Source organism: Acinonyx jubatus, chromosome B3 (assembly GCF_027475565.1).
Source record: "Acinonyx jubatus isolate Ajub_Pintada_27869175 chromosome B3, VMU_Ajub_asm_v1.0, whole genome shotgun sequence".
Taxonomy (NCBI): Eukaryota; Metazoa; Chordata; class Mammalia; order Carnivora; family Felidae; genus Acinonyx; species Acinonyx jubatus.
The window spans coordinates 428,601-450,674 of NC_069386.1; the positions used below are offsets into that span (position 1 = coordinate 428,601).

A 22,074-nucleotide genomic window follows, 5' to 3' on the forward strand; every position below is an offset into this window, starting at 1 on the left:
GGGAGGGCGGCCCAATCGCTCTGCATGGGCAGGAAAGCCCGGTCAGCGCCTCCCGACGGCCGGCCTGCCCTGGATCTAGCGGACGCTGCCGCTCGGGCACCAGGCCGTCCCGTGACTCGCACCTGCCGACTGATCTGACGCTTGATAAAACTGTGGCTGCCGACGTGATTGTACGGAGAGCGAAATTTGAATATTAAACTATTGGACAGAATTGCCGGCGAGCCCGACTTTTCTTTTCAGTTGAGCGGGCGGGACTAGTCCCGAGAGTCGTGGGTGTTTAACCCGGGGGACAGCATGCCACAGGCGTGAGACCATCGGGCAGGACGGCACCCGGGGGGGCTTTGTGAGAACGCGCCGGCTTGTGCCGGAGTGTCACCGCCATCCCACCCCTTCACCCCAAATACCTGGAGCCGAGATGGCCTCTGGCGTCTCGCCAGGAAACAGGTGGAGAAAGGGTACACTCCAGGCAGTTCTGGAATTCTTTATTAGGGCGAACCCGAGGGTCACTGGTAATTAGCACAATGCAACAGAAAAGAGGAAGCTGCGGCTTAAACAAAGTAAAAGACACCTAAGACTCGGGTCTGGTTACAAGCCTAAAAAAGCACCCAGTCAGTGAGATTTGCTAAGAAACCCCCGTGATCTGGGTGCTCTCTGCGAAGCCCCCGGGCCTGCAGCGCCACACGAAGGGCAGTCTGTTCATGAAAATAGCGACTGCGTGCCTGCCGTAAAGGACAACGTGCTGGGGGCGAGGGGGGGGTGGTGGAGGGCAGGGTCACAGCTGCGCCCAGCCCCCACTGCGGGCTCCTCTCTCACCAGCGCTGGGGTGGGTGGCAGTGATTCGGTGCTTTGGGGAAGGGGAGGGGCAGCCACTGCGATAGGAAAGTAACGGCCAGCGTCCCCAGTTAACTGGGGGCCGAAACATTCGTGGTCAGGCCTTCAGGTCGCTCTGGGCCGAGCGAGGCTCACGCCACAGGGTCCCATGGCCGACCCAGCGCCTCGCACATCCAGTGAAAGGAAGTCCCCTCCGCGCCATTAAAGCTCCCGCCAAGAAGAGTACATCTGGAGAAACCGAATCATCCACACAGACGCAAGTGCGTCTTCCTATCCCACACTCTACCTACGTCTACATCTCGTATGGATTTCTTGGATTTGAGGTCTTTATTCATACTCAGTAATTCACGGGAGAATGTACCTACCTGTCTACTTCCCACAGCACTAAGAGATATGCCGCATACACTGGGGGGTGGTGGCCTGAACTTCCCGGAACCCTCTCCTGTGGCCGTGTGGCTTTATGAGAATGTCCTCTTGTGCTATCCTGCCAATATTCCGTCTTATTCCTATTATGTTTTTCATAAACCAAGGAAAACAGGGTTTTCTTTAAAAAGTTAGATGTTTTCTCTTATTAATCCTGTATCGTATTTACAGCTGAGGAAAAACCATTTTAACTGAAGTGTAAAATGACTAACATGGCCAATGATACAGTCCACTGAGAGCTTACAGAAGACGCACACCGGACAGACACGTCATCAATAAAACGGGCCCTCAGGAAAAGTCCTCGGAGAGCAGGCTTAGCGCGTCCCTGCACCCTCCACAGAGATCTGGTTGAGAAAAGGCCGGATCTAGAAATGTACTGTCAGGAAAGAAGCAAACCGCATGTGTGCGTGATGTGGTGCGCGTGATGGACGCGGGCTCCACGCGCAGGAGCTTCAATCCAAATCTCGAACTCGACGACAGATTTCCTCCGTGAAGTCTGAGCACTTGGCATTGCCTCCTAGATCTTTTGTTAAGCTCTGAGAAAAGAAGAACAGCCAAGATAAAATGGATCCACACCCTAAACAAAGCCAGGATGCTTTTCCGGAAAGCCCCCAGGGGGATGTGGGCCCAGCCGATCTGGCTCCCGCTGGAGAGGGAGGCCCCCACCCCGGAGGACCAAGGCCCAGGTTAGCGCTCAGGGCACCCTGAGGAGGACACAACAGGGTCGCGATGAAAGGAGGCAGGGAGGCTTTCCAAAATGTCCCCTCTATCCCTACAGTACATGTGGGAAAACACTTGGTTATGTTGGGGAGGAAACGCTGTCTAGAAAAATGAGCTGACTTGACCCAGATCGTACACTGGCCACGGGACCCGAGGCCTAACTGACTGTGGCTCCCAGGCCATGGCTCTTCTGCCCGGGTGTCTCCGCGTCAGCACTTCCCGACCCTTCCCCGACCTGACACGCGGCTCCCTCTACGGAAAACACACAGGCAGCGGACACAACGCGGGGGGACGCGTCTGACACGGCCCAAGCACGGACGACCGCCGATACCTTCCCATCCTTAATTGTGGCAAAACACGCAGCCTCGACCCTGGCGGCGTGGTCGGAGAGTCCCATGTGGCGCAGCATCATCACGGCGCTGAGCAGGAGGGCCGTGGGGTTGGCCATGTCCTTGCCCGCGATGTCCGGGGCGGTGCCGTGAACCTGCCCATGGGAATGGAAGCATAGTCAGGGGGGCCCCCGCAGACAGCACTCCCCTGGGGACGCGGGGCCCGGCCAACCTTTCCTCACCGATGAGGGGCATCGCTGAATGGCTACCGTGCCCATTCAGCAGACGCGGGTCTGAGAAGGCAAGTGTCAGAAAAAGAGCCAAAGTAAGGGGGAGAAAGTGCAAACGTAGGGACTAACCATCATGCCCAACTTTCGGGAAGATGCTCTGAGGGAGGACGCCCAATAAATAACACGGACACAAAATAAAGAGGGAAGTGAATGAATAAACCAGGCTCACATGACAAACCTACACAAAGCATCAGTTTCTTCTGACAACAGGGAAAACCCATCACTTGGAACCTATTTACACAGCCAACCCGCCAGGGGCTCCCGGGCTGTGCGGGTGAGTCCCGCCTCAGGCCTCACCAGGGTCTTACCGACTCGAAGATGGCGACCCCGTTGGCTCCGATGTTGCCACTTGGTGTCACACCAAGACCGCCAATCAATCCCGCGCACAGGTCACTGGGGGCGGAAAAGCATTTCGAGAGTGTTCTGAAAAGTGAAGCTTCTCACCCAGCACCCAGACTTTGGTTTTTAACTACCACCCTCCACCAAGGGGCATGGGGTTCCTCGGAGAAATGGCCAATCCCGGACCACAGTGAGAAGATCCAGGATAAGTCCACGGCATCCTGCTGCACCGGAAAGCAAATGGTGGGCCGCGTCCAGAGGACACAACACAGCTCACAGGGACCCGCACCGGCCAGGATGGGGTGACCCGAGCACCAATACGATGATGGCTGTGGTGGTCCCGCCCACGGTGACGTCCATGCGTCCAAACGGAGAAGTACGTACGCAAAGAAACAAGCTTATGCGCACACAACGCCAACCAAAAGACCCTTTCTCCTGCTTACCCTCTTCCACCAAATCCTCCACTCACATCATGAGCGAGACTCAGGGGGAAACAAACGTGGTATTTTTCAAAGACAGACCACCGCTGCTGTACGTCCAGCCCCTCCTGCAGGAGGGGGGCCCAGTCGTTGGAGCTGGACACTTTGGGGGTCTAAATCGAGGCTTCCCGAAACTTCCAGCTAGTTACTTAAGGTTCTCTGAGCCTCAGCTGCCTTATTTATAAAATGGAGGCAAAATCTATTCTATGGAATTGTCAGGATTAAATGATATAATGGGATAAAAGAACTTAGCAATGACTTTTAGTCAAAAGTTAGTTGTTGTCCCTCTAGGTTTAGCACTTCTGTGAGCAATGTGTTGAAACTCCTAAGGCCCAAGTGAAGGAGCTAGAAACGTAGGAGTGACGGCCAACTTTGTGGGGGCGGGGGGGGGGGGGGGGCGGGCAGCGAGGGCAGCCGGGGAACCATAATGTCGGTGTGGTCAAACGTCAGCACCTGGGGGCTGTGGGTGCCGGCACACAGGAAGTCCCTGTACCTTCCGGCAACCTTTCTGTAAGTCTGAAATTGTGTGAAGTGTCACAAAAATTCTGAACAAATTTACCACTCGCTAGGTGGCTATACATGACAACACACTGAAATCACTCAACCAATAAAACCTCTCAAAACGGGAAAAGGGACTAATCATTAGGGAACAACAGCCCAGAGCCGATTTGGCAAAGAAACGAATGACCCACCCAATGTGTAATCGCTGACACGGCCGCCTGAATCACGAGGACCCGTATAACACACGCTGTAGTTCATGGCACCTGATCGAAACTCTGTAAGCCACGTTTACTTTAGGACATTTATAAATAAACGACAGGCGGAAAAGGTGCAGTCAGACTCACCTGAGGATGTCTCCATACAAATTCGGCATAACGAGAACGTCAAACTGGGACGGGTCTTGGACCATCTACGAGGAATGCGTCGGTGTGTTTAGCGATCAAAGCCACAGCCCGCGCACGGGACGCTCCGCAGAAGGCACCAGGCAAGGAAGCGGGTGTACTTACGTTCAGACACACCGTATCAAGGTACATCTCGTTAAATTTAATATCTTTACAGTTTTCAGCAACTTCCCTGCATTTTTGCAGAAAAAGCCCATCTGACATCCGCCTGCATTTAATTAAATAAAAACTGTTGAAGGAAAGACTTGCAGAAAGAAAAGGATCAGATCAAAGAAGGTCAACAAACGTTAGTTCCAGAAGCCCAGATGTCCGATTTCAATTATAGTAAAATTGTTTTTCAGGCAGTTAATAAGACACAAACTGAAAATGTCTGGGGGTGTTTCCGGAAGCACAAAAGGATACAAATATAAAATAGTTTGGTCATAATAAAGACTATTATTTTTTAATAGTCTTGTCTAGCAAGAATTAAGAAATGTGTATTCATAAAGTGTTAAAATTGCTTTAAAAGACTAACTCATCGGATCACTTAGTTGGTTTTACTATCGTACATGCTCAACACCTCCCCGTCCGCCCTGGGGAAACTGCTTCTGCGCACACCCGCCTGGCCTTAAGCGGAGTGGGGGAGGGGCTCGCCCGTGAGGGGAAGCCGAGGGAAGCCCCCGGCACTCGGTGGTCACCGCAGAAACGCTCCCGGTTCTGCCTGGACATCAGCGCCCCTGCCCTGTGACTCGCAGCCTCGGCGGAACAGCCACAGCATCTGGGGAGCCCGTCTCCAGCGTCTCTGACAGTTCTCAGGCCCGCCTTATACCCCGGATCCTGAGCTCCTGCCCCCCAATCTGCTCCATAACCGGGAGAAGGAAGGAGAGCCGGGTCACCGCTCCCTGCCCACAGCGAGCGGGGCTCTGCCTGGCCCAGGACTCACATGATGTTGGCCTTGTGCACGGCCGTGACATTGCTGCGGTGATTGTTGCGGGCGTATGCAAAGGCGAACTCAGCGATGCGCCGGCTGGCCTCCTCGGTGATGAGCTTGATACTCTGCACAACCCCATCCACGATCTGAGGGAGAGGGGGTCCTGCCTCACCGGAACGGCCGCACTAGGCCGCTGGCAGCGAGGGGGCACCACCACTGGGGGTGTGCTCACACAGTGCCAGCTGCCACGGCTCGCGTTGTGCACGTGGGGTGTCGCCGGGGCCAATAACATCGACCCCGGCCCTACGAGGTAGGTAGAATAAGGCCCACTGCACGGATGAGGAAAACAGGTGCAGAGATGGCCCCGGGCCCCGGGCCCCGCCTGTGAAGCTGAGGATTGTAACCTGAAACAGAGGACACCCCCCGCCCCCCCTCCTGCTGCCAGGCAAGGCGGGGCCAAGGCAACCGCCCTCGCCTCCTGGGGGTCAAGGCGAGCCGTCTCTGCCAAGTGTTCTCAACAACTGGGGGTCTGAACAACTGTCCCAAGAGCACAGAGAGCAACCCCAGTAAGAATTTAAGTGTGGAAGGAACATACCACATGCTCAATGCCACTGTATTCTCCTTCTGTGTTCTCTCGGATGGTGACAATGTTTACGTCGGTGTAAGGGGTTTTATAGCCCTCGATGGACACACACGGCCGCACGTTTGCATAAAGGTCAAAGGTCTTACGCAGCAATAAATTCATAGATGGGTGACCAGCTGCTATTGGGGTCTTTAAAGGGCCTGTGATAAAGAAGAGAACCCACATGACAACAGGGTACATTCGGGGGTGTTTCTTCTTTTTGTTCTTTTTTTTTTTTCTAAGAATTCATTTCCAAGTAATCTCCACACGGAACACGGGGCCCGGACCCACAACCCTGAGATCAAGAGTTGCACGCTCCACGAACCGAGCCAGCGGGCACACCTTCTTCCTTCTAAACACAAGTACCTCACGATTACTGGAAATTCCAGTTTTCCTTTGTTTTACTTTTCGGTCGCAGCTCAGCTAGGGTCCTTCCTTCGGGGGAGAAGTAGCCATGTGGTCGGTCTAACGTGCGTGCCCACGAACAAAGGGTCCAACGAGCAAGGGCCCAACAAAGGGCCCAACGAGCAAGGGTCACCTGCTAACTCCCCCGGGCTACTCCGGAGAAGGCATCTGTCTCTAGCTTTACCCTCTACTCCGGTGAAGGAGGAAGATCCGCACGGAAGCTTTCGGGAACATCACTGTGCACCCGCTGGTGGAGGACCAGGCTCCAGTGTGTGACCCTCGCCACCATCCGGGAGGTGACATCGCCCTTGCTGTCAGTTAAAAGTGAGCAGGAAAACCACAACCAAGAGAAAGAAACTTGCCGGAGCCTCCCGGCGGTCAGTGGCAGACAAGAGATCGCAACTTGGATCTATCTGTCTGGACTGAAAGCCTGGGCCGAACGGGCGTCTGGCACACGCCAGTGTTTTGAACCATGACCTGAAGTGCATGCTAATTAGAATAGCACCGAAAACATGAGAAGTATGCACAAGATAAATCCAGGTGAAGATAAACACATACTTTCATTTGACACTGGCCAGTAACACCTTCGTGTTTTTACTGGGGAGAAATACGTCCCCAGATGAAAACCACGGCATGTCACTGTAAGTTGCTTCGTGTGGTGACAACATAACGTGGAGAAGGCGTCACTACGATGCACGCCTGAAACCAGTATCGTGTTGTGTCGGCTGTACTCCGGCAAAAAAATTTGGAAAAGGAAGTAATAAGTAAATTGCTTCAAAAAGGGTGGCTTCACTTGAACACGGTCAGGCCGTATTTCGCTTACATGCACAAACTTTCAAAAATGTAACCGCTGTAGCAGAAAGCCACAGTCGCCATCGGATCCACTACCTTTCAAGCCCATCTTGTTCTTATCCATGGACTCTTTGGCTTCTGGAGGGATCATCCACTTTCCTCCGGGTCCCTGGATGGCAGTGACATTCCGCTCCTCCCACTGAATGGGCGCCTAGAGGCAGCACAGAGCACAGGAAGCTGCAGAGTGGGACTCACACGACACTGGTTACAAACTGCTTCACCTGCCGGTGCAGCCGGTGGAAACGTACAATAAAGGTCCGGAAAGTTCCTGACACGCGGGAAGAGAGGTCATTCTCCGCGCTGCCCTGTCCGGTCCACACCTGACACCTGCCCACTTATGTGTTTTCACTACTCGTAACGCGGCTAAAATTAGAATATCGCAAGGAGCTGAGAAACATGGTCCGCGGAAACACGACACGGTCCCGACACGCGGACGAACCTAGCGGTCCTTGTGCTGAGTGAAGGAAGCCAACAGAAGACAGCATGAGATTCTATTCCTGCGAAATGTCCAGAAGAGGCACATGTAGGGACAGAAAGTAGCCGGGTAGCTGCCTGGGGCCGGCCGTGGGAGGGGAGGGGGCGGACGGTGGGGGATGGGCAGTGACTGCTAATGAGCCCAGGGTTTCTTTTGGGTGGTGACGGTGCTCTAAAGTTAGACACGGCCCTGGGCTCGTGTGCGCCTCGCCACTGGCTTGGACCGCACACAGCAAATGGGGGAACCGTGCAGTTCCTTGGGGACTCCGCCACCAGGCGAGCTCCATCTCCTCTATGAGGGGCGTGCTTCGGGGAGCAGGGTATGGACGGTTCAGACCTGCCCCCGTCCTCCCCCTGCACGTGACGGCACCTGGCAGCTGTAACTGCCCTAACTGAGCATCGTGTCAAATAAAGCCCAACGTCCCCTACCCCCGAACGAAAGCATTTTAAAATATCTACCTGCGCGGAAGGCTGGGCTGCTAGAATAATCAGACCTCATGCTGGATGGTGACACCACATCAGAAATTTGTTTTCATCTCTGAAAATCTCCTACACAGTGTTTTGCAAAATCGGTTCTATTCTTCTCGGCGGGAGGGCACATACTGAGGAGACAGGTGACCTGGCAGGGCTCAGGGACCCACGCGCACGGCCGCTCGACACCGGCCTCTTGGCGGACGGCGGAGCCGGCGCAAGGGCTTGCCGTCCCCGGCACGAATGCTGCTGACGTCGGTGTTGTGGCGATGGCCACACGCCTTCCCGCGTCGCCAGATGGGACGGTTGATCCCGAGGCCACGGACTCCGGCCGGCTAAGACCAGTTTTCTGCGAGCATTACCAAAGGTCGTTTTCAAGCGCGCTTACCTTGGCAGCATCAAAAATCTTCATAACGGCCGCCGAGATCTCTGGGCCGATGCCATCCCCGGGAATTAAAGTTACCGTCTGAACCTGAGTGGAAGAGATCGCCAGAGAAGACAGGAAGAATCAGTTTTTGGCGGTCTGGAAAAGAGTATCCCCGACAAAGAAATCGGCTTACGGGGGCGGGGGGGTGTCTCAAGAAGACCCAAAGGCCTTCAAGAAAATAGGGGTGCCTCCCAAGAGCTCACCAGAACGGAGGCAAGAGTCAAGAGACCCAATTCTACTCTTTACCTGAGTTCGGAGGCTTTAAAAAAACTGAGGTGATGCTCTACAGAAAACAAAAATAAATCACAGAGTAGACCTCCTAATTCGTATTTTTTTTCCAGACAAGCTACAAAGAGCCCAATTAATTCAAGTCTGTGAAAGCAGAGAGAACAAAAATTTCAACCATGTTCTCTCGCTGAAATTCAGAGAGTTTCTCAGGAAGGCAACCGCCCTCCTCTCCACTGGGATCCTGGAAAGTTAGGTTTCTCACACAGTTTGCTCAGTCTTAAAAACACTTCAGACACATTTCCAGAACACTGCTGGGGTCTGTTTCGGAACTCAGAGAAAATCAGACCTCCGGTCACAAGGGGATCCCCGCTTCTCTGAGCTCCTCTGTGAAGCCGGCTCCTCGAGGACAAATGTCACCTAACTGAGCTCAGCGCAGCTTGTCTGTCACCTGTAAGAACAGCACACGTGCTCATACCGGCAAAGTCTGAGTTAGACGCAGAAGGACACGAGTGTCTATAATGTGACACCAGTGGTTTATTTCAAAGGCTTCAAACAATCAAGCCAGCATTTCAAACACAGAAATAAAAGCGCGTAAAGGGAAATGATGACAGGGTTTCAACGAGTTAAGGTAATGTTCAGACCCTCTCTCCCTGTTTGGAGACCCCTATATGTCATTAGGTGGGGCCTTTCTCTTGCCTGGGGGTCTGGCCCGGGCGACGGTCCCCGGTCTGTTCCAGGTCTAGTCGTCTGTGCTACCTTGTTTCAAATCACTGATTCGAGTTTCCCTGCTCTTCTGCCCTTCCACTGCAACTCACTGAGCGCGTGGACGGTTTCTCAATTTTTCTGTGTTACTGAAGAAATCTTCTAAAAACTTAGTTCCTCTTCTTGTTTCTTTCAAATATAAACCCCTCCCCACCAGGCTAATATTTTTTACACGTGGACGGCCTGAAAATAAATAATAGCAGAGAGCAATGATCTTCTCACTAGCTTTCAGAAAACGTTTGAAATGCCAGCTTGGCTGTCCGTGAGCCAGGAGTGCAAGCCTCATTCTGTGTCTTTTGCACACGCAGAGCCAAAAGAGCCTTCTGGCTTCTTGTTCCTGTTCTCCCAACATGTAATAATAAGTGTCACCAGGCCACCAGAAGAAATCCACGTCTCTTCCACGGACCAGAGAGCGACCGGAGCGAAAAGGTACGAGGACCCAATGAACCCTCACAGAGTAAGACGTGATATGGGAGCACAGGAATTGTGAAGTCCAAATCAGATTCTGTAGCCAGGGGTAAAATAAAACCAAATAGGAACTCACTGACCCACAGTCTGAGAAGGCTCTAAAAATGCGGTATCAGCTTTTAAAGCGCCGAGTTCTAACGCCGGGGATTCTAAAAGCGGCAGATTTAATGAGAAATAGATGATCCACTAACACGATCCTCTCTGAAGGCCAAGGAGGGGAGCGTGAGCCCACGGGGCTCACAGATGTGTGAGCTGCTCCTCGTTAGTGGGCCATCTACCGTGTTCAGGGAAGCCCACAAAATAAAGATGCAAAGCAGGTTTTGAAGCTTCTCAACAATTTTCTCTCAACTTGCACTAGTTTTGAAAAAAAACCTGTCTTACAAAAATGAGATTGTGAAATAAAGTAACAGGTTCAAGGGCCATTTCAATTTTTAACAAGACTCCTTTAAGATACTAACGTGACAGGCTTACGAAGCCAGCTGTGATGTAATTCTTTTAAATGTGCAAGTGACCTGATGCATTCGTGCGTGTGAGCCAGTGATTTAAATATCCAGGAGAAGTATGGCAAATTTTCCTTAATTTGAAGTAAACAGAGACAAGAGACTGTATGATAAACATGTTAGAGCACCTTTCTTGAGAAACTTCTAAAAGGAAAAAACGAAAGATGTAATCGTACTCACACCACCAGCGAACCCTCGGGTCACCTGTTTCTGGTTGTGCAGCGCCCCCAGCAGCCGAGAGACCTACGCCAACATCAACAAAGAAACGTCACTCACAGAACTAAACCACTCGGAGCGAGAGGCACAGACCAGGCCATTTCCGAGGGCTGACAATGTTACAAGTTTGCACGCATATATTCAGGAACTTCTGAAGAGTAGTCTTCTCATGTATTAGCTCAATGTGACAAGCCACCTCAGATCTGAAAACCTAACTGTTCAGTTTACCTTCGCTTTGAAAATTTAAGTACTGAATACTTTCAACGTGGATTTGATGCATATGAGTTGTCAAAAAGTGTTCAAGGTGGAATGAGACTATTATATACCTTTTTAACTCAAACACTGGATTTTTCTCAGATGATCTGGAAGGTTTTATGTCAACATTCTCAACTACTGCTTCAAGGTGGGGGTACCACATCATCTATCACTAATTTTAGAGCTGGAGGAGTCCTTAAAAACACCAGAGCCCAGTCACTCATCACACAGGTGGAGACATTGGTGTCTAAAGGGTCAGGATTTGCCTAAGGCCACAGAGTGACCAGAGACCAGAATTCAGGTCTCCTGACTCCCAGTCCAGTGCTCCTTTAATTACACATTATGCCTATTCTTCTCCCATGAATATTTAGTATTTACTCTTTACAATAACAAAAAAATCTAACAAAGTTGACTTGATACTTGGGTCATACAGAATGAAGACTTTAAATAAGTTACTTATTTTTTCTCACAACACAGGTAACATGGTCATTACTGTTAATTGCCGGGAAAGGGTCACAAAAAAAAGAAAAGTCACCTACCAACCCCACTAGCCCAAGATGGTACCACTGGTGCACTGTTTTCCGTGTAACACTCTCAGACACCAGAAACAGAAACTTTAAAAGGTGATTTTGAACTTTAGTAACTCAGTCACTGAACACTGGGACAAAGTCCTACTACGTTAGCATAATCAGAATACCATCAAAGAAATTGAGTACATCAACCAAAGCTACCAAAAGCCGTTAGAAGTTTTCAAGGTAACTTTTTTTCACGCTGGATACATAAGCGAAGACACATCTGTTAACGTCCTGTCTTAGTGTTTCCTTTTGGGGTCACTTCCCAGGAGGCCCGAACCTTTGCTGTGATACTGGCATCTACTAACGAGATGCCAACCAACAGCCAAGAAGGTATGAACGAGCGGTATTCTCCCACCTGGCGTCCACGGTCATCTGCCCGCACTGAAAATACAAGATGGGGCCAGATCCAAAGAGCACTCGATGCCAAAACCACTGGCAAAAATGTTAATCCTGGAACATGATTCACCCGCGGACAGATGGCTGCTGGGAGACAGATCTGCCCGAGTGCTTCCCCTCCCCACCCCTCCCCACCCCTCCCCACCCCAGAAAGAGGGGAAGGACATCCATCCGGAACAGGCCCCCCGTCTCCATGACCAAGACCCAGCTTCAGATGTGAACCCACAAGCACCTTGGGATCCCCAGGGCCCAGGGCAGCTGGGGGCTCACAGTAGGTGCTCAATGAATATTTTTTGGAAAAAGAAAAGCCTGCTTCCATCACCTCTCTGTCGGCCAAGTTCTCACCCCGCAAATGCCTCTAATACTTGGCAACCAGTCGGGTCGGCGTCTGTCATCTGTCCTACGTGATCTTAGAATAAGGCAGGATTCGTCCAAGTCATTAAAATGACCCAGAACTCTAAGCAGGATTTTTTCGAGCACAGGCTGGCTTGTACTTTACAATCTATTTGCATATATGTTAGTTTCTACAGAACCTGGGGAGAGAGGTGTCAGTGGCCCTTTGCAGAGAAGGAGCCTGAGGCCGGGACCTCCGGTCCTTCTGTCACAGCCCCTCACCTCCTGTCACCTTCCTGCCCAACTCAGACATACAAATACAGTGCGAGGCGCATGGCTGGTACTCTCTCAGTAAGTGTCTGCTGCAGGGAACTGGCTTGTTGGAATCATAGCATGTTAGAACCAGAAAGGTCTTTAGAAACCTAGTATTTTCTCAAAATCGAGGCTTTTTTAGGAAAAAAAACCCAATTTAAGTTGAAATCACTTTTTTCAAATAAAACCTTGAATGGAACCCCAATAAAGGAACTGCTCTGATTGAAGCCGCCCTAGCTCAGCGTCTCCCACATCCCGGGGCATCGGTCCAACCCCCAAGGGGAGAACCGGGCCGCACAGAGGTCAAAGGCCTCACAGCCAGTCGACGTCAGAGGGGAACATCTTCTATCACGCTGGGCCCCACACTCTGGGCAAAGCGCACTTACCCGCACATCCCTCACCAGGTGGGCTGCTCAGTCTACCGTCTGAAGGCGTGGTGAACCCACCAAACAGGAATCAGGTGGTAAGTGGGGCGACAGGGGCACGAAAGCCACTCCGCCTTCTGCAGCAAGTGTGGCCTAACAGTCACCGTCACACACAAGCCCAGGTCTGAAGAGGCTAACCAAGCAGAACCGCCGTCTGCTCGCGAGGGCAAGCTGAAAGCTTCAAATCTGTGTGCCGCTGCTTTCACGCCATTTAACCTCCACAACTCGGGGAGCAAACATAGGTGTTTCACAGATGGGTGCACACACGACCAGGGGCGTTAAGTCATCTGCTCAAGGTCATACAGCCAATCAGCGGCACGGCCCGAATTCGAACCTAAGACTCTGGTGTAGGCGGCGGGGAACGAGGCAGCGAGGCCCCTGGGGCCGCCCGCAGCTCCGACACCGACTCCCGCGTGACCTTGAGCGGCAGCATCCGCAGACGCAGGCTGGCTCCGCCGGGGAACCGGGGAACTGCGGGGAGCCCCTGAAGCCCCTCCCGGCTCCGGCTCCGACTCCGGCCCCGGCTCCGGCCCCGAGCTGCCAAGGGCACCACAGCTCTCGAGGTCGCGGCTTTCTCCCCAACATCAGCGGCGGGGGGCTCGGACGGGGACTCCCGCGTGCAGGGGCCCCGCGCCCTCCGAAGGGAGCACCGCGTGCTCCCGCGAGCCCCGCGCCCACACCCCGGCCCCGCCGGCCGCGCTCGAGCCTCCCCGGGCTCGATGCCAGGCCCAGCCCGGCCCCGGCGCGGCGCTCGCGGGGGCACCCGGGCCCCGCCGTGACCTTGGCCGGCCCCGCCTCAGGTGCGACCGTCCGGGCGCAAGGCTGCCCGCACCGTCCGCGGCCCCGGCGCCCGCACCGTTCCCGCCCGGCCCGCCGCCCGCCGCCGCACACCGGCCCGCCCGGCGCTCACCTTGGAGATCCACGCGGGACCAGCCATCGCGACCCTCCTCGCGCCGCGACGACAGCAGCGGCAGCAGTGCGCAACCGCGCAATACGGCCCGGGGCCCCGCCCCCGAGTGACCACGCCCCCCGGTCCCCGTCCCGCCCCCTGCCGGCTCCGCTGGCCAATCGCCTGGCTGACCTCGCGGTGACGCGCGGAGGCGCGACCCGGAAGCCACCCAGCGCGCGTCTCCAGGAAGGCCCCACCCTCTCCTCGCGGCTGCCGGCGTCGGAATCCTTTGGAGCTCTGAGCCTCCGACTGCCGGCGTCCAGGTCTGGGTGGGCGGTGGGCTCCCTGCTGCGGGCGCCCGCGCCTCCCCGAGACTCGCAGGCTCAGGCTACGGCTTCTCTCGCGGAGTTTGCAGTCTCGTGCAGGTAGATGGGACGGCTCACTCGTTCCACAAATGCTTATTGTGTGCCGGCTTCATCGACGGGTAACCCACGGACCCGGGGGTCCGATGGTCTGTAGTGAGCGCAGACCGCTGCACGGCCGCCGCCGCGGTCCTGTCCAACGCGCGGGTGTTGCGGGCCTGCGCTCAGCCCGCCCGCGCGCTCCGGGCCTCGCGGGGACGCGCCGGGAAGCGGCGGCGCCAAGGAGGTCCGCGAGGCGAACCCGGGGACCCGGCTCCAGCCCATCATGCCGGAACCGGCCCCTCTTGGCCGCCCTCGCCTCACTTTGCGGGGGGGCCGCGGCCGGGGTGACTTACACGAGACCTCCCCTCCCTGCCCTGCCAGGGCTCAGTCCGGAGGGGAGCCGCCCCCGCGCCCAGAGAGGTGATGAATCGGGGTGGGGGGGGCGGGAGTGACGCCAAAGGCCTCGGGGATAAAATAATCTGCAGCTACGTCTGTGGCCTGGTCAGGGCAGAGGGATTTCGCCAACCTCCCGCCGGCCCTTCCTGTCCTCTGACCTGGCAGTCCTGCCCTGAAGAGTTCACAGACCCTCGCCTCCGTCCCCACCCTGCCCTGCCCCCCCCCCCCCCTCAGGTGCGACCTGACCACCCTTCCTCCCCACAGCCCGCCCTCAAGCACAGCTGCATCCAGGGACCAGCCTGGCTCCCCGACCCCTGGCTCCCCCTCGCAGTCACCTCTCACCGCTATTTTCAGCCATAGTGTCCCGCCACTCCTTCCAGCCCCACTGTCCTGGAGCACCAGCCAAGTAGGACTGCTGGCCAGCCCCCAAATGCTTCCCATGGTTTACTTGCCCCATGCTCATGTCATTCTGACTGTCCGACTGCCCTTTTGCCCCCATTTCCACCTGCTGAAATTCCAGCCACTTGTTAAGACAGCTCGGATGTTGGTTCCTTTGGGAAGCACCCACTACCTGCCCACCTATCCCTCTCCCTACTCAGGACCCCCACCCCCCACCCCACCTCCCCGCTCCTGGGGACCTTATGGCATTCTCTCCTGCTACGTGTCTTTGAGAAGATCTTCCTCAAGCCCAGAGAGGATCTGTCATGGCTTTGCTTCCAGAACAGAAAACAGCACATCCAGCTGCTCAGTGACTTTGAGACAAACATTGGAGGACTTTCTCCAATCCATATCCAATCTTCACATCAACCCCATGAGGAAACCGAGGCACAGCGAGTAGCAGTGATGGCGGCATTACACTGGGACGCCTGATTACTGAGACAGTTCTAGGTTTCTGTGAGGGGCCATGCAGTTCAACAACGGCTTCCCAAGAGAAGTCCTATCAAGTGCTGGGTGAGGACGAGTAATGAATACGCCCAGGCCTACCCTCCAAGTCTAGTGAGGGAGAAACACAGAAATTCGGTGACAGGTGCTTGAAGGAGTTTGGACAGGGTGGGGCTGGCTGGGGAAGATCCCGTCTTGGAGATGGTGTTTAAAGCAGTCCTTGAGGAGGTAAGATGTCAGCAGCCTGCGATGGGGTCCGAACGGACCGGTGCCAGCAAAGACTTGGAGGCAGGAAAGCGTTGAATCCTCACAAGCTTAGGTTCTCAGACTGAAACAGCCCTCAGAGGTCGCCCGGTGCAGCCCCCATGGCAAGGTGCTCCCTGCTTCCCGAGCAGCTGGAGAGACGTCATCTGGGAGCCCCTCCCTCGATGGACCACAGGTTCCAGAACTGCTCATAGACGTTCTGGCATTCCTCCAACATGCAGGCCAGTGTCCCCTGGACAAGCACCTTTGTCCTGTGCTGGCATTTGGGAGCGCCCAGAGGTGCCATCAGCAAGGCGTGTTGGGACCAAGGTATGCTTGCCACTCAGGAGAAGGATCTGGAAGGTGTGTCCTTGTTTGTGACTACAGCACTACCCCGTCCAGGGGTGCTGTACTCTACAAAATGGTTTTAATCAAGGTGGTGGCCTTTAAATTAATAAATCAGCAAAATACATTATATTTATTCACATGCTAAATGCTTCCTTTTGCTTTTTTACAAAAGGAACACAAATTTTCTTAGTAGAGTTTCCCTAATTCATTTTCCTAAATATTAGAACTTTAGTAAATAAATGGGCAAGGGGCCCGAACAATCCTTTCACAGCCAAAGAAACCAAGAAACTTTTAACCAACCTTAACCATAATCAAGTACATGCAAAATTTTTAAAAGTTAGAAACGTCTTTGGCCCTTTTATTAGAAAGTATGGATAAAATGCTCATGTCCTCTACGGTCTGATTGGTGGTGGAATGGCTACACTCTGAGTTCTGGCTGGCTCCCAAATACTGTACCGCCACCACCTTTCTGGAAACAGTTCAGTGTGTCTCAAGACTTCTGTGTCTTCACTCTTTCACCTCGTACGTAAATCCGTTCCTGAGAATCAGTCCCTCGAAAAACCCCACAAAGATCCATCGGCACGAAGATACTCATTATAGGGTTGTGTATGATATCGTTAATTGAAAGAAAAGCAGTCTTAATGATTAACGAGGAAATGGTCGTGATTTAGGGTAAAGAATCAAATGGAGCGCTGCACCGCCCTCCAAGGTGACCATTGGGAAGACTCTTTGGCATCTTGGTCATTCTTTACACTTCAATAGTCAGAAAAAATACATTGAAACTTAACGTGTCTTCTGTGCTTGTCACCTCTTTCTACGTGTGAGCGATGACGAGTGGGAACCAGCTCCCTCACTCAGCCTTCCTCTCCGTGAAATGCACCTCCAGTCTCCCAGGTGCCCAGGTCAGAAGACCTGAGGGTCAGCTCTGTTTTTTGAGGTTGAGCTACAGGCAGACGCTCCCCGCCTTCCCAGGTCTAAGCCAGAGTCCTCTCTGGGCAGAACCAGGGCAATAGCGCGCACGCTGGTCTCCCTGCCTCCCCCCTGCCCCTCACCGTCCGCGTCCTGCCTTAGGGGTCCTGTTAAAGCAGGAGACAAATACACCGTCCTCTGCTCAGAACAGCCAGCGACACCTGTCCCTTGGAGTAAAAGCCAGTGCTCTGACCATGGTCCCTCAGGCCCTAAGTAGTCTGCTCTTGCTTCCTGCCCCCCATGGCCCAGATGGGGGGGGGGGTTCCCCACGACAGGCAACTCTCTGCAGCACCAGCTGGGTGTCCTACTGCTTAACTCGATTCTGACGCCATCTTTCCGGAGCTGTCACATCCCGAGGACCAAGGGCTCAGTCCTGTAAGACTGTCCCCATGACAGCACTGGGTGCAGGTAGTCCCTCCTGTGTCTGACAGTCAGCTGCCAACACGACCTGCCCACATTCCCCTCCTTGGGTCCAGTTCATTTGCCAGAGTGGCCCCCCGAGCTCAGGGAAACTCTTTTCACCGGTGTATTAAGGGGTGCGCCGAAGGGTGCAGGTGAACAGCCAGGTGCAGAGATACAGAGGGCGGGGTCTGGGAGGGTCCCAGGCACAGGAGCTTCCGTCCCTGTGGACTTGGGGTGTGTCACCCCCCCGCCCCCGGCGCATGGGCGTGTTCACCAACCCGGAAGCTCCCCAAACCTCACGCGTGTGTGACTCTTACGGAGGTTTCATCATGTAGGCATGATCAGTGACTAACTCTGCTTCCAGCCTCTCTCTTCTCAAGAGGATGGGCAGGGGGTGGAAATTCGAAACTTCTGATCATGGCTGGACTTTTCTTTTGACCAGACCCCCTCCAGGAGCCCACCCGGGGTCACCTCATTAGAACAAAGGACGCTCCTATCCCTCACGAAGTTGCAAAGGTTTCGGGGGCCCTGTGTCAGGAAAGCGGGGGCTGGGAAACTACAGGCCACGGGTGAGCTCTGGCCCACGGCCTCCTCTAAGCTAAGGAGTTACGGAATTGCTTTCACACTTACACTTTTAAAAGTGTATAAAATCAAGTTCATAAAAACCGGTAACACTTTGTGAGACTTCAATTATATGAATTGGAGTCGCAGTGTCGCTAAGTAATGTCTTGCTGGAACACCGCCAAGCCCATGTGTTTGGTGGCCGCATCCACAGTAGAGGGGAGTAGATGTACCAGAGTCCGTGGCTGTGGGGCCAGCAAAGCCTGAACTCTTTCCCATCCGGCCCAAACAGAAAAGGCTCACTGAACCATACAGTAATGATGCTCAGACATTTTGGTCTCAAGACTATTCTTAAAATTTGAGGACCCAAACTTTGGTAATACAGATTATTAAATATTTATCGTATTAGAAGTTAAAGCTGCACATGACCCCCAATAGCTATTTTAAAAATATGTTTTAAACAATTATAACAATAAACCCGCTATGTGCTAGCTTAGTGCACATATTTCTATGGAAAATAATATTTTTAAAGACGTAAACATTTAGTGAGAAGAGTGGCATTGTTTCACATGTTTGCAAATGTCTTTAAAGCCTGGCTTAATTTAGCGGAAGGCAGCTGGATTCTTGTGTCTGCTGCTTCGTTCAGCCTGCCGCAGCACCTTGCATGAAACTTCTGGAGAATTCCGCTGTGCACTTGTGAGAAGATGAGAGTGAAAACAGCGGACGATGTTTTACATTGTGGAAATAATAATGCTGACCTCACAGACCTTCTGTAAAGATCCCGGGGACCGTGCTTGGAGGGCAGCTCCCTGGAGGCGGGCAGACTTTCCCCAGAAGCCCACACTCCAGAGGCTCGTCCTCCGATGCCTCCGCGGTGTGAAGCCATCCCAGCAGTGGAGGATCCGCTCATTAGCAAAACGGATGGGCAAAGCGCCTGGCCTGGCTCAGACAGCGGTGCCCCAAGTGTGTTAGGTGCCGCCCACGGGCCTCTCCTCTCCCACGGACAGAGCACGAGACTCCATGGGCTCTGGTCTTAAAGGACCACGTGGCCTCGGGGTCAGGCTGCTGAGCGAGGGCACGGTGACCTGATCCCGAGTCGAAGGTTGTGTGGATCCTGATCCTTGAATACCGTTGCTTCTGCTTTGGACTGAGTCAGCGCCTGTTATGACACCTAAAAGGACAGGTATGGAGTTCACTGTGCTCACCGAGCAGGTTACGTAGCCGCTGAGGACCTCCTTGCTAATAGGTGACGGTCCACGGCGCAGAATTCAGCCTGAGACTTCTTGCGTCGCCTCAGCCACCCCACTCCCAACAGCAAAGCTCCGCTCATCTGCCGCTCGCCACTGGAGCTGACTCAGATCCACGACAAAACTGAGTCCGGTGGTGAGTGCCCTGCCCTGGTCATTTCCTGACAGACACACCACAGTGATCCCAGAGTGATGGGGATACAGTGCTACAGGTAGGGGCTCTGGCTGGAGCAGGCTGTGCTGAGGGGTGGGTACGGGTAGGGAAGGAGGGGGTCACGGATGTCCCCGAGGATTTTAAAGGCACCTGAAAGGACAGTTTGCAGGAAGTCACTATCAGGTCGTTCCCGTTCTCAAGCACCTGGGAGCCTCCCACATCCAGAATGTGTTCTGGCAGAGGGTCCGGAACAGGCCCACAGGGGCCATTCAGGGAGAAGGTGGGCTCACCTCATTTGCCGTGCACTAAAGGGCTTGGTCTCTTGATCCTCCAGCAGGAAAACCTTCTCCACGTCAGAATACTTGGGGAGTTACTTGATTCAACGGGTGAACAGGCCCAGGAAATGCAGGCTTTTAAAGAATGTTGATTCGCTATTTACCAAGACCATCGTGTCCTAGACCCTGGGGATAGAGCCAGATAAGATATGCTGCAGCCGTCCTGAACGCTAGTGTTGGAGAGGAAACAACACCTGCCCCCTCCAAAAGACACAGCCCCAGGCTGTGTATGCATCTGTCCCAAAGTAGCAAGATCTATGTGCGAAATGCTGGAGATACGGGGAAATGAGGAGACAAACTGTCCAGTGCTAGGACTGAGTTAGGTTAAATAGGCGGTTGCAGGGGTGTGTGTATGAGATTGAGGTGGACCCAGTAACCGCTCCCAGAATATAAATTGCAGCTTGGGAGAGGCCAAGATGACCAGTGCTCTGTACACAGAGATAAGACTTCCGGGAGGAATGAGGTTTGAATGGCCACTAAGATAGAGAAGCCGAGATAGTGGTAGCACGTTCCAGGAGGGGCCCTGAGGCGGGACAACAAAGGCCGGGTCTGCGGGAGGCGTCTTCACCGTAGAAGACATCCCGCCCAGGCCTTGGCCCGGGACAGCGTCTCCGTCCCCGTCATAGAGGTCCCCTCAGTCTCCAAGTCGTAGAAGACTACTTGCAGACCAAGGACATTTCATCACAAAGAATGGAGGAAGGACAGGGAAGAGGGATAGAGATTCGTGTTTCGTTGTGTAAGTTCACTCCTTGGGTTTTGATCCGTCGCGTTTTCCGTCCAACTTTTAAACTTTATGGAAGGAGTCAGAAATGGAAAAAGCCAACGTTTAATGAGTGCTTGCAAAGTGCCGGGCGCCCCCATGGGACCCTCAGCTCCCTCTCGGCATACCTTCTCGGGGCGTGTCATTTATAAGACAGCGGCTGACTAGGAGTCGAGCTCCCGGAAGCAGTGGTAACCCCGTGTTCCCATCATCGTGTAATCAAGACTTAAATCCACCTGTTACCAACTGAGCAGCTCTTCTCTGAGACTATTGCTTCATCTGTGAAATGGGCAATAAGGCCAACTCTACAGACTTAAGAGGCGTGGATAAAATGTTTTGTGTTCCCCCTTCCTTGCTGGGTGGCTCCAGGCAGGTCACTCTGCCTCTCTGAGCCCAGGCTTTCTCAACTGTAACATGGGACTGTAACTCGCCCTCCTCACGGCACTGCTGTAATAGTTTAGGACAGAGGGCCTCCTCCGCTATTGCCACTGCAATAGTGATCACAGAGGTTTTAAGGGAACTTTCACGAGGTTGTGAAGACAGAATCACAGAACTGAAAACCTAGTCTTCTTCACAGAGGTTCTGGCTTCTCTGCATGGAGCGCATGTCACACAAATACGCAAGCGTGTTAGACAATGTACCCGGGCAGGATCTGAACACTGAATTCCGGCCTGCTCATGGGCAGCGTGGCGTCGAAGATGACGAGAAGGAAACGTGTAACAGTGACTGTGTGGTCTAAGGGGGCTCCCGTCTCCCCAGCTCTCTCACACGGGAGAAAAGGGAGGTGCAGAGAGACTCTTACAAAGGTGTCTCTGCTCTAAAATTCCACAGTCTCTGAATTACTGGTCACATAGCCTGCCTTCTTTCCCACGGCTGAGACCCCATCGCACGTCTTCTGGATTGCTTCCTGCCCTTCTGATCGCCTCTCGTGACTCTTTGGATTTGAACAGGGTGGCTTGTCTGTTTAGCTGATAGCTGCTGTTCTCACCTGAAGGTGGCAAAATGTTAGGTAAACCCCAAACAGGAACCTCAGGTAAAAGGAACATGTAGAAACACCTGGGAAATCTGCCAAACTTGGAGCCTCTAACCTCCAGCGACGATTCTCAAAGTGTGGTCGGGGCCAGCAGCACCAGCAACACCTGGGATCTTGTTAGACCCCCACATTCTGGGCCTTCCAGACATACTAAATCAGAAACTCTGGGGGTGGAGCCTCCCACGTGCTTAAAGAAAGGAACCATCTATTTTTAAAGCATAACATGCTGAGTTCATGGAAGTCCAGGTGTGGAACAGCAGGCTGAGTCAGCACCTGAGTCCAGCCCAGTCCCGCTGCTTCTCAGCTGTAGGACCTGGAGTGTTACTGATCCTCTCTCAGCCTGTTTCCCCACCTATAAAATGCAGATAATGCCAGTAGGATCAACGGTCCTGGGGTTGGAAATAACACATTGTATGGGTGGGATTCCTGAAAGGACTTAGCAGTGGCTCTGTTTGCTGTGGTCTTTGGCATTTGCTTAGAAGTCCCAGGTGAGGCGCCTGGGTGGCT

At 53.6% G+C, this 22,074-nt stretch overlaps 2 protein-coding genes across 4 annotated transcripts; one reads left to right on the top strand and one right to left on the bottom strand.

The window, feature by feature from the left end:
• Window positions 1-465: 465 nt before the first annotated feature.
• IDH3A (isocitrate dehydrogenase (NAD(+)) 3 catalytic subunit alpha) lies at window positions 466-13,950 on the bottom strand. Of its 3 annotated transcripts, none has more exons than XM_027068317.2 (11): window positions 13,855-13,950; window positions 10,613-10,675; window positions 8,436-8,519; window positions 7,139-7,253; window positions 5,819-6,006; window positions 5,236-5,369; window positions 4,419-4,521; window positions 4,257-4,321; window positions 2,902-2,986; window positions 2,306-2,458; window positions 466-1,790 (listed from the first exon to the last, which is right to left on the bottom strand). In XM_027068317.2, the coding sequence occupies exons 1-11, from the start codon at window positions 13,879-13,881 to the stop codon at window positions 1,707-1,709; spliced, it is 1,101 nt and encodes a 366-aa protein (XP_026924118.1). In that variant the 5' UTR covers window positions 13,882-13,950; the 3' UTR covers window positions 466-1,706. The 3 variants fall into 3 exon arrangements, with proteins under 3 accessions (XP_026924118.1, XP_026924119.1, XP_026924120.1); XM_027068318.2 differs by having other exon boundaries at window positions 10,637-10,675; window positions 13,855-13,949; XM_027068319.2 differs by lacking the exons at window positions 10,613-10,675; window positions 13,855-13,950 and adding an exon at window positions 9,049-9,133.
• On the top strand, window positions 12,322-16,252 carry LOC128315834 (uncharacterized). Its single transcript, XM_053223433.1, has 2 exons — window positions 12,322-14,258; window positions 15,359-16,252. Exons 1-2 carry the CDS (start codon window positions 13,198-13,200, stop codon window positions 15,501-15,503), a joined length of 1,206 nt encoding a protein of 401 aa, XP_053079408.1. The 5' UTR covers window positions 12,322-13,197; the 3' UTR covers window positions 15,504-16,252.
• Window positions 16,253-22,074: the final 5,822 nt, after the last annotated feature.

Excerpts from the sequence above, each read along its gene's own strand:
- IDH3A (XM_027068317.2), bottom strand. The coding sequence starts at position 13,881 with ATGGCTGGTCCCGCGTGGATCTCCAAG. Across the intron at positions 6,007-7,138 it reads GAACAAGATGGGCTTGAAAG|GCCCTTTAAAGACCCCAATA; the intron begins GTAGTGGATCCG and ends TCTTTATCACAG. Across the intron at positions 1,791-2,305 it reads CCACAATTAAGGATGGGAAG|AGCTTAACAAAAGATCTAGG; the intron begins GTATCGGCGGTC and ends TTCTTTTCTCAG.
- LOC128315834 (XM_053223433.1), top strand. The coding sequence starts at position 13,198 with ATGGGTGCACACACGACCAGGGGCGTTAAGTCATCTGCTCAAGGTCAT. Across the intron at positions 14,259-15,358 it reads GAGTTTGCAGTCTCGTGCAG|AAAACAGCACATCCAGCTGC; the intron begins GTAGATGGGACG and ends CTTCCAGAACAG.